At 49.2% G+C, this 14,602-nt stretch overlaps 1 protein-coding gene across 2 annotated transcripts in view; it reads left to right on the top strand.

Moving 5' to 3' along the window:
- The window catches only part of POLR2B (RNA polymerase II subunit B), an 837,536-nt gene that overhangs the window by 327,074 nt on the left and 495,860 nt on the right, over nt 1-14,602 (top strand). For both annotated transcript variants that reach the window (XM_082254374.1, XM_082254373.1), the window contains one exon: nt 7,173-7,312. In XM_082254374.1, coding sequence (XP_082110500.1) covers nt 7,173-7,312 — 140 coding nt within the window. The remainder of the gene's footprint in view (nt 1-7,172; nt 7,313-14,602) is intronic.

Below are 14,602 nucleotides of genomic sequence, written 5' to 3'. Positions count from 1 at the left end.
TCTCCCTTCTGGCCGTGTTGTGGTTTTCCCTCCCCTCCCTGCCCCCGCTGGGGGCGCTGCATGGGAATGCTCTGAGGGTCTCCCTGGGGTCCCTGCTAATAGCCAGAAATGTGTTTGCATTTATTTTGCAGCGGTTTGGAGCGGCTGCCACTTTAGTGGTTTGCAGATCCCTAGCTCTGTGTAACACAGAACATGTGAGATTCCTGATCAGCATCCTGTTCGGGCACCATCTTGGATGTGGACAACATGCCTAGTAAGGGCAGCGGCCGTTTACCCTGTGACTTTTGACTTTGACTTTCAATAGCCACCTTTTCTCTGGGCTCGAGGGCTGGTCTCTAGCGATGTGAGGTCACTTCCTCTTCCCCCATTTTTTCATACTGTGTGAGAAATGTGCTGACAGGCTGGGGATTTTTGCTTATATCTCAGCCATTATTTGACCAAATCAAATTCTTCTTTTTTTTTTTTTTTTGCTAGTGTGTTTTCTCAAGAGGTTCTTTCAGTTGGTGCCAGGGCTGTGGAGTCGGATGAAATTTTGGGTACCTGGAGTCGGAGATGGCAAACAATGCACCGGCTCCGACTCTTACTAAATTTAGATTGGAATTAAAAAAAAAGCAAGTTTAAATGTCCCAATTCACAAAAAGTTATAATTAATGACTTAGTATAAGGAAACCTATAATTGAGGAGGCCAAATGTAAAAAGGAAGAACTACAGAAAGTTCTAAAAGGACATTTTGTCTTCCTTGAAATGGATGCATGCACACGTCAGAGTAAATTATTTTGCTATTAATGTTAGATTTGTGGATGAAAATAACAAAATAACACAGACCCTCGTATTAAAGGACACTCAGGCACATCACACCAGTGATTACCTTCCGAAGTTAGTGGAGGGTCTTCTAGAAGATTTTGAAATTACAAAGGAACAGATTTTGGGTGTTGTGACAGATAATGCTTCTACCATGTTGAGCACAATTGAGAAGATGAACGCAGATGAAGAAGGTAACAAACAGACTTTAGAGTTAGAGAGACAGCTCTGCAAGTATTGGAGAACGTTTAGAAACTGTAGAGAATGCTGAAATTTTTTTAGACAACTTTGTTGAAGAAGCATTGAAGCTTGCTACTATTCATCATATGCGATGCGCTGTTCATACACTGCAACTTGCCATAAGGGATGGATTAAAAGATCGCCATGCAGTTACACTAATTGGCAAATTACGGCAAGTAACTGTTGCAGCCAGGGCCCCAAAAACGGATGCAATTTTGAAAAGACGTGCAGTAAAAGGAGCCATTTTGGATCAAACAACTCGCTGGGGAAGCCCTTATTTAATGGTGAAGCGTTTGCTTGAACCTAAAGACTTCATAGAAGAAATGGACAATGAAAATCTTGCATTAACTGAAAGCCAGGGGACACAAACAAAAGAGCTGGAGAATCTTCTTTCTCACCCCTTCACTGTAACCAAGAGGTTGCAATGTGACGATCTAACCCCGGGTAAATTCCTCTTGGAATGGAAGAGCTTGTTATATCGCCTGAACAAAAATTGAGGGTTAATAGCTGAGGGCATTGCATCTTCAATGATGAAAAGAGTCTTTTGCTGGAAAATGAAATGTTGTTAGCGGCTATTTGTCGACCCAATGAGCGGACTTGTTGAACAGTGAACAGACTTCTACTGGGAAAAAGGCCCTCTATGATGTAGCAGTTCGCATGAAGGGATTACAACCTGAAATACCTCCACAGGATGAAGTTCTTTTAAGCAATAGTGGTAACTCAGGATCATCTTCTTCAAACAAAGAATTTAGACTTTGATTCCTTCTTAGACAAAATGGAAGTTGCTAAAGGAAAGTGACGTCGCTTAAGCGTTACAGAACCAGTAAATGTCCAAATAAAAAAAATTCCAACAGGAGTTTTATAAAGCACTAAAAGAAATTGAAAAGTATGATCACTCATCAAAACTTACTGTTGAAGAAGCCATCCTTGTTTATCCAGAGATCGTTAGTGATGTGGGCAGAATAGTTACTGCAATGCCACCCACCCAAGTCAGTGTCAAAAGATTAATACATATTAATACAGGGGAGTCGGAAGTACAAAAAATGAGGAGTCTGAGTCGGAACATTTATCTACCAACTCTATAGCCCTGGTTGGTGCAGATTGCGGGGGGGGGGGGCTGGGGGGGAGACCGCCGTTTTAAAGGGCCAGCGTCCCTTTTTTCATTTAAGGCAAAAATGGTCTCTCGTGATCATAAATCCCCCGCAGACCTGGTGGGGACTTCGTGTACACCTGAATGCTCTCCCCTGGCACCCATATCTGCTGCTCTGGCGACTTTGGCATTCCAGGCGAATCTGCGGATGTCGGCACGCTCCTCCATAAACGGCCTGTGCCCTCCCAGTCCTTTGACTCTGAGCCCAAATTGGTTGCCATGGATGATGGTCCCCCTGAGGGGTCCTGGTCCTCCACGTTGAGGTAGAGGAGGGGGAATCTTCCTCCTAGGTAGCGCGGGAACACGCTACAATGGATGCTCTTGGGGGGTCATAACAAACTCTCTTAACAATGAGCAAACTCAGTCAAGTGAGCTGTCCATTTTGCTTGGGTTTCGCAGACCTGAGACTGTTGGGTCAGGCATTTTTCCTGCCCGGTGGATTTTCCCGAGATTGTGAATGGCCAGTGGCGGCGCATTTAGCGCATGTTGGTGGTGCCTAGGCGTTTTTCCACCCACTCTGCGTTTTTCGGAGGTGGTGGACGAATGTTGGTCGGTGTCCCCAAGCAGGGATCACACTGTGTCTAGGCTGAAAGTCCACCTTACTTGCCGGTAGGGGTTTCCCAGTATTCAGGGATCCGTCTGATAGGCGTGTGGAAGCACTTGCCCGCCACATCTATCTAGTGGCGGGTTCCCTGTTGCAACCTGTTATGCCTCATTGATGGCCTCTCAGGCGCTTATGACATGGTGCAAGGGGCTTTGCTGCAGGATCAGCTCGTCCACACTGCGAGCTTCCTGTGCGACGCGGCTTTGGTAGTGGCTCCATTGGTTGGTTGTCCGGTTGTGCGGCGGTGGGGATTGCGATCCACCGCATTACCTGGTAAAGCTCTGGTCGGTTGACCACGCGTCCTAAAAGACTGTGTCTGAGGTCCCCTATGAGGGGGGTTGTCTTTTTGGGGTAATTCTCTAGATGAGTTGATTGCAGGGTTCACGGGAGGTAAGAGTACTCGTCTGCCCCTGGTCTCCAAGGGAGAGCTCCCCCGTACGCGGAGGGGGCCCCCCTTCCAGACTCAACATAATTGCCTTCGTGCCTTTGGGACGCAGGAGAAGGGTAAACTCTTCCGCCTTCCTGGGGGCCACGAGGAGCTGTGGTTGGGTAAGCCAAACGCCGGTCAGTCGGGTTCGGCCGTCCAGTCCACCTCTTCCTAAAAGGGAAGACCTCCCCGTTGTCGGGGTGTGGGGGGGGGGGCATCTGCTTTCTTTTCAGGAATCTTGGTTGTCCGGCATTCAGGACAGGTGGGTTCACGAACCAATTCCTTCAGAGAGATAGTTGATCTCGCTCCGCAGACGGGTTCCACCCGTCCATTCTTCAGCTGCCCCTGATGGTCTCAGATATCTTGTTGGGGCTGTGCACGGGTTGCTTGCACACTGAGTCATTGTACCTGTTCTTTTTCGGGAAAATTTTCACCGTTTTGACTCCAACCTGTTCACTGTGCCCAGGAAAGAGGGCACGGTGTGTCCGATTCTGGACTGGTAGTTCCTCAACCACTTTGTGCGGGACATTCAGGAGGGGACCCATCAGGTCGGGGATGGCCTCGTTGAGGCCTGAGGAATTGCGGCATCCATCGCCTTGCAGGATGCGTATCTCCACATCCCTATTTTCAAGGGTCATCCGAGCTGCTTCCGCTTTGCCGTGACTGGGGAGCATTACCAGTTCCTGGCGTTGCCTTTTGGTTTCGCTTCAGCTCCCAGGGTTTCCACCAAAGTTTTTTGGCTCCGGTCTAGCTTTGCTGTGTTTACGGGGCGTTGCTATCATCGGTTGCCTGGGCGACCTCTTGTAAGGTCGAACTCATGTGTAACCTTGGCAAATGATCTGGCTGTGAAGGTTCAGACGCTTCAGGGGTTTGGGTGGGCCAGCCATTTCAGAAGTCGGCACTGAGTCCCTCTACTCGTTTCCAGTACCTAGATGGTCCCGGACTCGGCTCAATCTCGGGTCTTCCTTCCGGAGGCCAAAAATCGGGACTTTGCGGGAGGAGATCGGAGCTCTCAGGAATGACAATCTCTCCTCTTTGCGGACCTGTTAACGGACCTGCATGCGGGTTCTTAGACGGCTGGTCTCAGCCTTCGAAGTAGTTCCGTTTGCTCAATTTCACACCAGGCCTCTGCAACTGGAGATCCTGGACAGGTGGGACAGGACACCTCCGGCCTTGAAAAGGAGTATTTTTCCTTGAGTCATTCGGGTCGGATCTTCTGTGGTGGCTCTGGCCCGCTGTCCTTTACACGGGGTCAGTCCTTCAGACCTCTATTATGGATGGTTGTCACAACGGATGCCAGCCTGTTGGGCTGGGGAGGAATTCTGGGCACATTTTGCGCGCAGGGGGAGACTTTGTTACCGATCAGCGTCTTGGAGCTCCGAGCGCTCCAGCTTTGTCTGTTCCGGTTGTCACCTCAGCTTCATGGGTGTCTGGTGCGGGTACAGAGGGACAATGCCACAGCTGTGGCTTATATCACCAAGGGGGCACGTGGAGTGCCTGGGCGGCCATGGCAGTAGCCGAGATTCTTTCCTAGGCTGGATCGCAGGTACCTGCGTTCTCGGCCGTTCTCATTCCGGGTGTGGAACTCTGGCAGGCGGACTATCTACGTCGCCAGACTTTGGACCGAGGGGAATGGTCCCTACATCCGGAGGTGGTTCTCCTCCTGTGAGCCCGGTAGGGGACCCCGGGCGTGGATTTGTTCACGTCCCATCTCCATTAAGTGGTGGTAAGGTTCATGGCCAGGGCTCGTGATCCTCTGGCAGACGCCGCAGACGCGTTGGTGGTGCCTTGGCACCGCTATCGGCTACTGTATTTCTTCCGATTCAACTGTTATCCAGGTTCCTCCGCAGGTTGGCGTCGGAATGGATGTCAGTCATTCTGGTGGCCCCGGACGGGCCTCCATGGTCCTGGTGCGCGGCCGTCGTTCAGATGGTCGTAGAACCTCCATGGCAGCTTCCGCTGCGAGACGATCTGTCTCAAGGACCGATCTTCCATTCTGCTTTACAGTTGCTGGCTTTGTCGGCATGGCTGTTAAAAGCCAGGTCCTGAGGGATGGCGGTCGTCCTTGCCTTGTAAGAGGCTAGCGAAGCAACTTCAAGGAAGTTTTTTTTTTTTTCGCAGCACCTGGAAAGCGTATTTCACTTGGTGCGAAGTGCATGTTTTTTACCCTCGTTCCTTCTCGGTGGCGAAGGTCTTGGCCTTCCTGCAGAAGGGGGTGGATCAGCATCTGGTGCTGACTAAGGCCAGGGTCTGTTGTCAGCCTTGGCCGTCTTGTTTCAACAACCTTTGACGTTGCTTTCTTTGGTCCGCACCTTCATTCAAGTGGTGAGGCATTTGGCTCACCCCGAGGGGAGCTCTCTTGCTTCCAGGGGACCTGAATTTGTTTTTTTGTCAGTGATGCAATAAACTTCTCTTCGAGAACATCAGGGGGATATCTCTGTCTGTGTTGTCACAGAAAGTTGCTTTTCTGGTGGCTATCACGTCGGCTCTGAGTGTCTAAATTGGCAGACTTGTCCTGCCACTCTCCTTATCTAGTACTTAATAGAGATAAGGTGGTTCTGCGACCGAGTCAATTTTTTCTTCCCACTGTGGTTTCTTCCTTCCACCTCAATGTGGATGTCGTGTTGCCTTCACTGTGCGCACGGCCCAAGCATGCTAAGGAGTTTGCTTTGCTTTCTCTGGATGTGGTCCGGGCAGTCGAGGTCTACCTGTCCGCCACGGAGTAGATTTGGCAGTCTGATTCTCTGTTTGTTCTTCCTGAGGGACCTCGGAAGGGATCGGCGACTTTTTCTGAATGGATCAGATAGGCGAATGTTCAGGCCTATTCCATCAAGGGTCAGGTTCCTCCTTTCCCAGTAAAAGGCTCATTCTACTCGAGCTGTTAGTGCTTCTTGGGATTTTTGGCATCAGGCGTCTGTGGCTCAGGTGTGCAAGATGGCAACATGGTCGTGAGTGCACACTTTCACGAAGTTTTACAAACTTGACGTTTTGGCATCTTCGGATGCTTCTTTTGACCACAGTTTTGAGTGCGGCAGTTGTTTGAGGGGACATTGTTTTTAATGTCTCTCCTTGTTAGGGTGTGTGTGTTCTGGGTTTGTTCCAGTTTTTTACTGTGGGCTCAGGTTGTTACTAGCCCAGTTATTTGCGTTACTTTCTTATCTGGTTGCGTTGCTTTTCCACCCCTCATACCTGCACTGCTTTGGGACGCCCCATTAGTGAAGGCTAATACCATCGGGCGGCGACTGTTGGAGGACGTAAGAGAAAATAGAATTTTTGTAAGAACTTACCGTAAAATTCTTTTCTCTTGAGTCCTCCGACAGTCGCCGCCCCCACCCCTCTGGTTTTTGTATCTGGGGGTTGTTGCCTTCTGGTACTGTTTGCTACAAAACTGAAGTAATATCAGATTGGTTCCTTGTAATGGCTGTGGAATGGCCCCCTAGTGGCGTGCTGAGGTACAAAGTTTTTTTGTATTAACCTGATAATTATCTGCCTAGCCTGCTCCTGCATAGTGCGCCATTAGTGAAGGCTAATACCATCGGGCGGTGACTGTCAGAGGAATTTTACGGTAAGTTCTTAAAAAAAAATTATATATATATATATATATATATATATATATATATATATATATATATATATATATATATATATATATATATATATATAAATTTTTTTTTTTGTCTGAAGTAAAAAAAATAAAATAATAAAATACAGCTAGTAGGTGTTACAAGGGTGGGTGGATGGGGAAGAGTTTTAAGCTTTGTGATTGCCTTTGTGTGGTTTTTTGAGGTCATTGTAATTTAAATCTAAATGTCACAAAAAATAAAATTAAAGCACAGTAAAATGAACATATTTTTTTTTTTATATATATATTAATCACCCCCAGAAGATTCCTAAGAGGTGGTCTAATTTCTCTCACCCGGATTCCTAATTCAGTTTTTTTTTTTTTTTAGGGTCATGCTGTGGGTCTTGTAAAGAATCTTGCTTTAATGGCTTATATTTCTGTCGGCTCTCAGCCTTCACCAATATTGGAGTTCTTGGAAGAATGGAGTATGGAAAACCTTGAAGAAATCTCTCCTGCTGCCATTGCAGAGTGAGTATAAATGCATATTGAATACATTTTATTTCATCCTGAAAGCAATGTCACTTATTTTTATATTCTATTTTGGGGTGCTTTAAGAAATTGGTGAATGTGCAGTACAGTTAACAGGCCTAGAAAAACCTAGTATTTGAACACCTGTAAAAAAAATAGGTTTCTCTTACGTCCTCCGACAGTCGCCGCCTCTTCATATTCGTCACATATGGGGTATTAGACTTTGCTCCGAAGGAGTAGCTAGGCAACAGAATATGTTAACATTAAAGCTTTTAACATATCCCACCCTCAAGGGGTGGTCCCCTCAGTCAATACCCTCCTACTTCCTGCAACCATATCTCAGTTTTAATGTCTAGCTTGTCAGGAGTGGCTGGCTCTCTCTGTGCTGGGGCTTTGTGCCCCAGACTCTTCTTTTTTGATTTTTTGTTTGAGTTTTTTCTCTCTCTTAGCTGTTCTTTTTGTCAGCATTAGTTAGTTCTTCTGACGAAGAGAATCATGCGGGCTGGGTCTCGGGCTGATCCCCCTGGTCGCAGGTCGTGGGTCAGTGGCTTCCCAGCCTGCCATCGAGCGTTCAGCCAGGTAACGCTCCTGGCACAGTGAATGACCCATCCCTGTTCGGTGCAGGGATGATTGGTGAGGTGGCTACCTCACTGGACGCTGTGCGGTTTCTTAACCCCCATTCTGTGCGTCTTGTATGCGACTCTCCCTGCCTCATGTGCAGCGGCTTGTTCGCCTGTGCGGGTCCCCCACGCCACTGTGAGGTAAGTGTATTTATGTGGGGACCTGTCTGTCTGGGGGGGTGTCAGTCTGCGACTGTGTAACCTGCCTCTATTCACACTGTTTGTCTCCCTATCTCTCGGCTGCATGCTGTGGGCTGCAAGGGGGGGGGGGGGAGCTGTGTGACACTGTGTGTGTCAGCCTTGTCAGTGTGAGAAGCTGTGTGCTGTGGGGCATGTTTTGTGGCATGTTTGGGCATTATACAGCGATCGCTGCGGCGATCTGACATGTTTTTTTTATATACATACATGTGTGCATTACTGTACTGTGGAGCGGCGGTTTCGGCGCCAAACGGCGCCATTTTGCCTACACTCGCTCCGGCCGCATGTTCTACATGCATGGCGGCCATTTTCTTGTAGCCTCCCATAGGCTTTCATAGAGCGCCCTGGCAGCATCACTTCCTCTTCTCCAGGAACACCGATCGAGGCAGCAGCAGCGGCGAGGGTCTCCTCAGGTTATATCCTTCCTATCCATTGCCTGTGTCAGTTTTATTGTCCCTGTGGGGGTCTCATTGTGATTGTGTGTGGTGCGGTGGGCTGCGCTCGCCGCGCGTGTTAAAGGGGCAGTTAACCCTTTATTATCCGGCATTTGTTATAGGGGCAATGGATTCTCAGGAGGGCAAATTTCCTACCGCCTTGGTGGAAAGCCAGGGGACCGCTGTTTCCCCCCCAGGGGGGGATTTAGCCACTATTGTGGCTGGCCTTGCTGCTCAGGTGCAGATGCTGGTGGCTGCTCAATCTACTAAAAGACCCAGAGTTGCTCTTTCCTCTGATTCTGAGGGTGAAGGTGATGGGGTTGTTATGGCGGGAGCCTCCTTATCGGGGTCCCGCTCCTCCCTGGATCTAGTGGGGTCCGAGGTGGAGGCTGAAGTTGAAGGGGTTGATAATTCTCCCCCTGGCTCGCCTGAAGAGCTTGCAATCATGGATGAATTGATTGCTTCCATAAAACAAACGCTGCGTTTGCAGGATGAAGTGTGTCCCCCCGCTGCCTTGGCGGCTTATGGGACGCAGAGAAAACGCAGGACGCCGCAGGTTTTTCCCTGCAATGATGATTTTCAGCGCGCAATCTACGCAAACCTTTTGCTGTACCAAGTAGGTTCAAGCTGCATTATCCTTTCTCGCCTTCCACTGATGAAAGGTGGTGTGTGCCACCCCCAGTGGATCACGCAATTGCGGTTTTAAACAAATCCACGGCGATTCCTGCAGAGGATTCCCCTGTGTTCCGTGATGCCACGGATAGGAGATTGGAGTCTCTTGCCCGTCATACTTATTCTGTTACGGGTTCTATGCTTAAGGCTCTGTTTGCCTCTCTCATGGCGGCCCAGGCGGTCGCAAGTTGGACGCAGATGCTTAGGCGCGTCCTAGTGGCCGATTCGGCCTCGCCGGCGACCCTGGATATGGTGGATCAAATCCACCAGGGTGTCATGTATCTGTGTGTTGCGGACTTGGACCTAGTCCCGTTGGCTGCACGTGTGCACAGCGTGGCGGTGTTGTCTCGCCGCCTGGTTTGGTTGAAATGTTGGTCGGTGGACCAGTCTTCACGTAAGACCTTAGCCAATCTGCCTTATGATGGGTCTCGCCTTTTTGGGGAGTCCTTGGATGTGTTGATTAAGGGGATCACCGGAGGTAAGAGCACTCTCTTGCCCCATTTCCCCAAGGCTAAGGGGGCTTCTGGGAAGAAGCATGCTAATTTTCGGCCCCCTCAGGGGTCCTTTCGTGCCTTTCGGTCGCACTACAAGGGCAAACCGTTCAAAGGTCAAGGCTCTCAGAAGAAGCCCTGGTCTGGTAAACAGAAGTCCGGTCAATCCGGATCCGCAGCCCATAACAGTGCGGCCTGAAGGGGCGCCCTCACCCAGTTTTGGGGTGGGGGGACGCTTGCTCGGTTTTCTTCAGCCCTGGTTGACCCGCGTGCGGGACAGATGGGTTCAGGAGATCGTTCGATCTGGTTACAAGATCGAGTTTCTCTCTCGGCCGGAGAGCAGATTTTTTCCCTCAAATCTTTAACTGTCTCCAGAGCGTTTACGGGACCTGCACCTGGCGGTGCGGGACCTGAGGGCTCAGGGAGTGGTAGTTCCGGTGCCTCATCGGGACAGATTTCGGGGGTTTTATTCCAATCTGTTCACCGTGCCCAGAAAGGAGGGCAAGGTTCGTCCAATTCTGGACTTGAAGGCTCTGAACCGCTCTGTGCGGGTTCGCAAGTTCCGCATGGAATCCCTGCGGTCGGTGGTGGCTGCCCTGGTTCCGGGGGAATTCATGGCCTCCATCGATTTGAAGGATGCGTATCTTCACATCCCCATTTTCGAGGGTCACCAGAGGTTCCTTCGATTTGCCATTGCGGAGGATCACTACCAGTTCGTGGCGTTACCTTTTGGTCTCGCCTCGGCTCCGCGGGTCTTCACCAAGGTGCTTGCACCGGTTCTGGCATTGAGGGCCCAGGGCATTTCTGTCCTGGGGTATCTGGACGACATTCTGGTTCGGTCTGCGACCAGCCAGGGTCTGGAGAAGGACCTGTCTGTCACGATGCAAACTCTGCAGGAGTTTGGTTGGACGATAAATTTTCCAAAGTCGACACTGAGTCCGTCGGTTCGTCTTCCCTACCTGGGAATGATTCTGGACTCGGTGCAGGCGAAGGTCTTCCTGCCGGAAGACAAACTCAGAACTCTTCAGGAGGAAGTCAGGTCCCTCAGGGACGTTCCGCACTCGTCTCTGCGGACGTGCATGAGATGTCTGGGATTGATGGTCTCGGCCTTCGAGGCGATTCCCTTCGCCCAGTTTCACACGCGGGGTCTCCAAGCGGAGATCCTGTCCATGTGGGACGGGCGACCTCAATCTCTGGATCTTCAAATCTCGTTGAGTCATCGCACCAGAAGAGACCACCTGTGGTGGCTCCAGTCCCCGATGGTGTCCGGGGGCAAGTCGTTTCGTCCTATCTCGTGGACGGTGATCACCACCGATGCCAGCCTGTCGGGCTGGGGTGGTGTTCTGGGCGTTCTGTCCGCCCAGGGAACTTGGTCGGAGGGGGAGTCTTCCCTTCCGATCGACATTCTGGAATTGCGTGCGATAAATCTCTGTCTTCATCGCTGGATGGACCGGCTGCAGGGCTGCCCGGTTCGGGTACAGACTGACAATGCCACGGCGGTGGCCTACATCAACCACCAAGGGGGCACCAGGAGTGCCCGAGCGGCTCGAGAAGTGGCCGACATTCTGTCTTGGGCCGAGACTCATGTCCCGGCGATAACGGCGGTTCACATTCCGGGGGTGGAGAACTGGCAGGCGGACTATCTGAGTCGCCAGACCCTGGATCAGGGGGAATGGTCTCTCCACCCGGCTGTCTTCCAGATGTTGTGCGCGAAGTGGGGTCTTCCAGATGTGGACCTGTTCGCGTCTCGTCTCAACATCAAGGTGAGAAGGTTCGTGGCAAGGACGCGCGACCCTCGGGCAGACGCGTCGACGCGTTAGTGGCCCCGTGGCATCAGTACAGGCTGATGTACGCGTTTCCACCGATTCAGTTGCTGTCCAGGTTCCTTCGCAGGTTACACTCGGAACGCAGCACGGTGATTCTTGTGGCACCGGACTGGCCTCGCCGGTCCTGGTACGCAGACCTCGTGAATCTGGCAGTCGACGCCCCGTGGCGTCTGCCTCTTCGAGACGATCTCCTGTCTCAAGGACCGATATACCATCCTGCTTTACAGTCACTGGCTTTGACGGCCTGGCTGTTGAGACCGAGGTCCTGAAGGAGAAGGGTCTCTCCCCAGAGGTCGTTCATACTTTGATCAACGCGAGGAAGTCTTCCTCGGGGAAGGTTTATTACCGTACTTGGAAGGCCTATTTTGCCTGGTGTGAGTCCAGGGGGTTTTCTCCCCGCACGGTTTCCCGAGTGCTGTCCTTCCTTCAAACGGGTGTCGATCAGCGTTTGGCGCTGGCTACGATAAAGGGTCAGGTGTCTGCGCTGGCCGTTCCGTTTCAACGTCCCGTGGCTTCCAACTCCTTGGTTGGCACTTTTGTTCAGGGTGTGCGGCATCTGGTTCCTCCTAGGAGGGATCCTTTGCCCCCTTGGGACTTGAATCTCGTTCTGTCTGTGTTGCAACGTGCTCCTTTTGAACAGATCAGGGAGATCTCGTTGTCTATGTTGTCCAAAAAGGTCGCCTTTTTGGTGGCGATCACTTCGGCTCGCAGAGTGTCGGAGCTGGCAGCTTTGTCCTGCAAGTCTCCGTATCTGGTTGTTCATTTGGATAAGGTGGTCTTGCGACCTAATCCTTCTTTTCTTCCGAAACGAGTTTCGGAATTCCATCTTAATGAGGATATTGTCTTGCCTTCGCTGTGCGCGAAGCCTAAACATCCAAAGGAGGTGAGATTACATTCTCTGGATGTTGTTCGGGCGATAAGGGTTTACCTTAAATCGACTGAGTCTTTTCGAAAGACGGATTCCTTGTTTGTTCTTCCAGAGGGTCCTCGGAAGGGCATGGCTGGGTCGGCCACTACCATCGCAAAATGGATTAGGCAGACCATTGAACAGGCCTATGCTTTGCAGGGGAAGGTTACCCCTGTGCCTGTGAAGGCGCACTCTACTAGATCTCTGAGTACGTCTTGGGCCTGTCGTCATGGGGCTTCTGTAGCCCAGGTGTGTAAGGCGGCGACTTGGTCGACCGTGCACACTTTCACAAAGTTCTACAAAGTAGATGTTCAGGCATCTGCGGATGCTTCCTTTGGCCGCAAGGTTCTTAGTGCGGCGTTGCCCTAGGGTCCCTTGTGGGGACCACTGGCTGTTGGGATAAGTTTTTTATCCCCTGGTTATTTGTCTTTTCCTTGGTTGTTGCTCCTGTTGAGCACTTGTTTTTCCTGTTGCCCAGCTGGTTTCCTTCCTTTGGTAAGGTTCCTTTCTTTGATGCGGAGACTGCGTTGCCTTTTCGGCGCGGATGCGTTTCCCACCCCTCATGTTTGCACTGCTTTGGGACGTCCCCATATGTGACGAATATGAAGAGGCGGCGACTGTCGGAGGACGTAAGAGAAAACGGAATTTTTGTAAAATCTTACCTGTAAAATTCCTTTCTCTGAGTCCTCCGACAGTCGCCGCCCCCGCCCCGCTTTTGGGGTTTGGTTGTATACTCTACTGCTATTCCACTAAAACTGAGATATGGTTGCAGGAAGTAGGAGGGTATTGACTGAGGGGACCACCCCTTGAGGGTGGGATATGTTAAAAGCTTTAATGTTAACATATTCTGTTGCCTAGCTACTCCTTCGGAGCAAAGTCTAATACCCCATAATACCCCATATGTGAAGAATATGAAGAGGCGGCGACTGTCGGAGGACTCAGAGAAAGGAATTTTACAGGTAAGATTTTACAAAAATTCCGTTTTCCTGTCTAATGACTGCAAGGCTGAGTGAAAAAAAAAAATAGTTTACAAAACATGTGAAGAATAATGTAGAGAGTGCATCTACTCTGTGGCTCAACTACATTAAGGGGGGAACCAAATCTAAGCCTGTAAAGATACTTGGAGTAATTTACAGGTGTGTGTGTGTATGTATGTATGTATGTATGTATGTATGTATGTATATGTATGTATGTATGTATGTATGTATATATATATATATATATATATATATATATATATATATATATATGTGTATTATATTATATTATTATTTTTTTTTTTTTTTAAACCATAGTATTTTTTATTAAGGTTCAAGATGCACAAATATAATAGGTAGATATGTCGTATACATACATTGTATATTTTAAGGAACAGAATATATTTTAAGGAACAGAATAAATAAAATAAGCAAGATAGACAACACTATTGCTGTTCACCACCGGGAACCCTGGACGTATATTTTGAGATGAGCTCTCTGTGACGTAAAGCCTGTCACCCCTGTTGGAAACCTGATAAATGACATAAAACAGTCCACCCTGCGCATAGGCGAAAAAACCTATATAGATCTAAATACTGCAGCTGCTGCTCATCGCCAAGTGAAAAACATAATTATACTAATAACACAGCGCTGAAACAGTATAAATCAAAATATAGTGACACAAATATAATCATAAAAATCTATGAAATACAAATGTGATAACCAATCCCAGTGGTAAATAGAACCAGATTCAATTATTCAAAGTGCCAAGTTAAAAAATTATATATTATAATTTTATTTAAGCAAGTGTCCAGTGAAAAAAATATTCAAGATATTCAGTGCGGACAATGGTGTGATCACACGTGATCCAAATGTAATTTAAGTGGTTCTTGTGAATCCAAAGGTGCCCTCTTCCCCTTTCATGAATCCACTTACCAGAATACTTGGACCCCTTGAAACCTTATGGTCCATGGGTCTGAAATGGCTTGGCAAGTGGGTATGGACTAGGGCCCCTTTAAGATGTCCTTTCCTCAGATGCAGACATAAAACAAAGAAACTAGATAGTGCAGTACGTTCTGATAAATTTATTAAAAGGTAAAGGCTTCCAAATATTGCACTCACAATCAGTAAAGATAATACAGGCTCATCAAATAGATAACAGATA

This window comes from Pelophylax lessonae (assembly GCF_965119305.1).
Source record: "Pelophylax lessonae genome assembly, chromosome: 1".
NCBI classification, from domain to species: domain Eukaryota; kingdom Metazoa; phylum Chordata; class Amphibia; order Anura; family Ranidae; genus Pelophylax; species Pelophylax lessonae.
The sequence above is the reverse complement of the archived record's forward strand: the minus strand, read 5'-3'. Positions and strand labels throughout refer to the sequence as shown.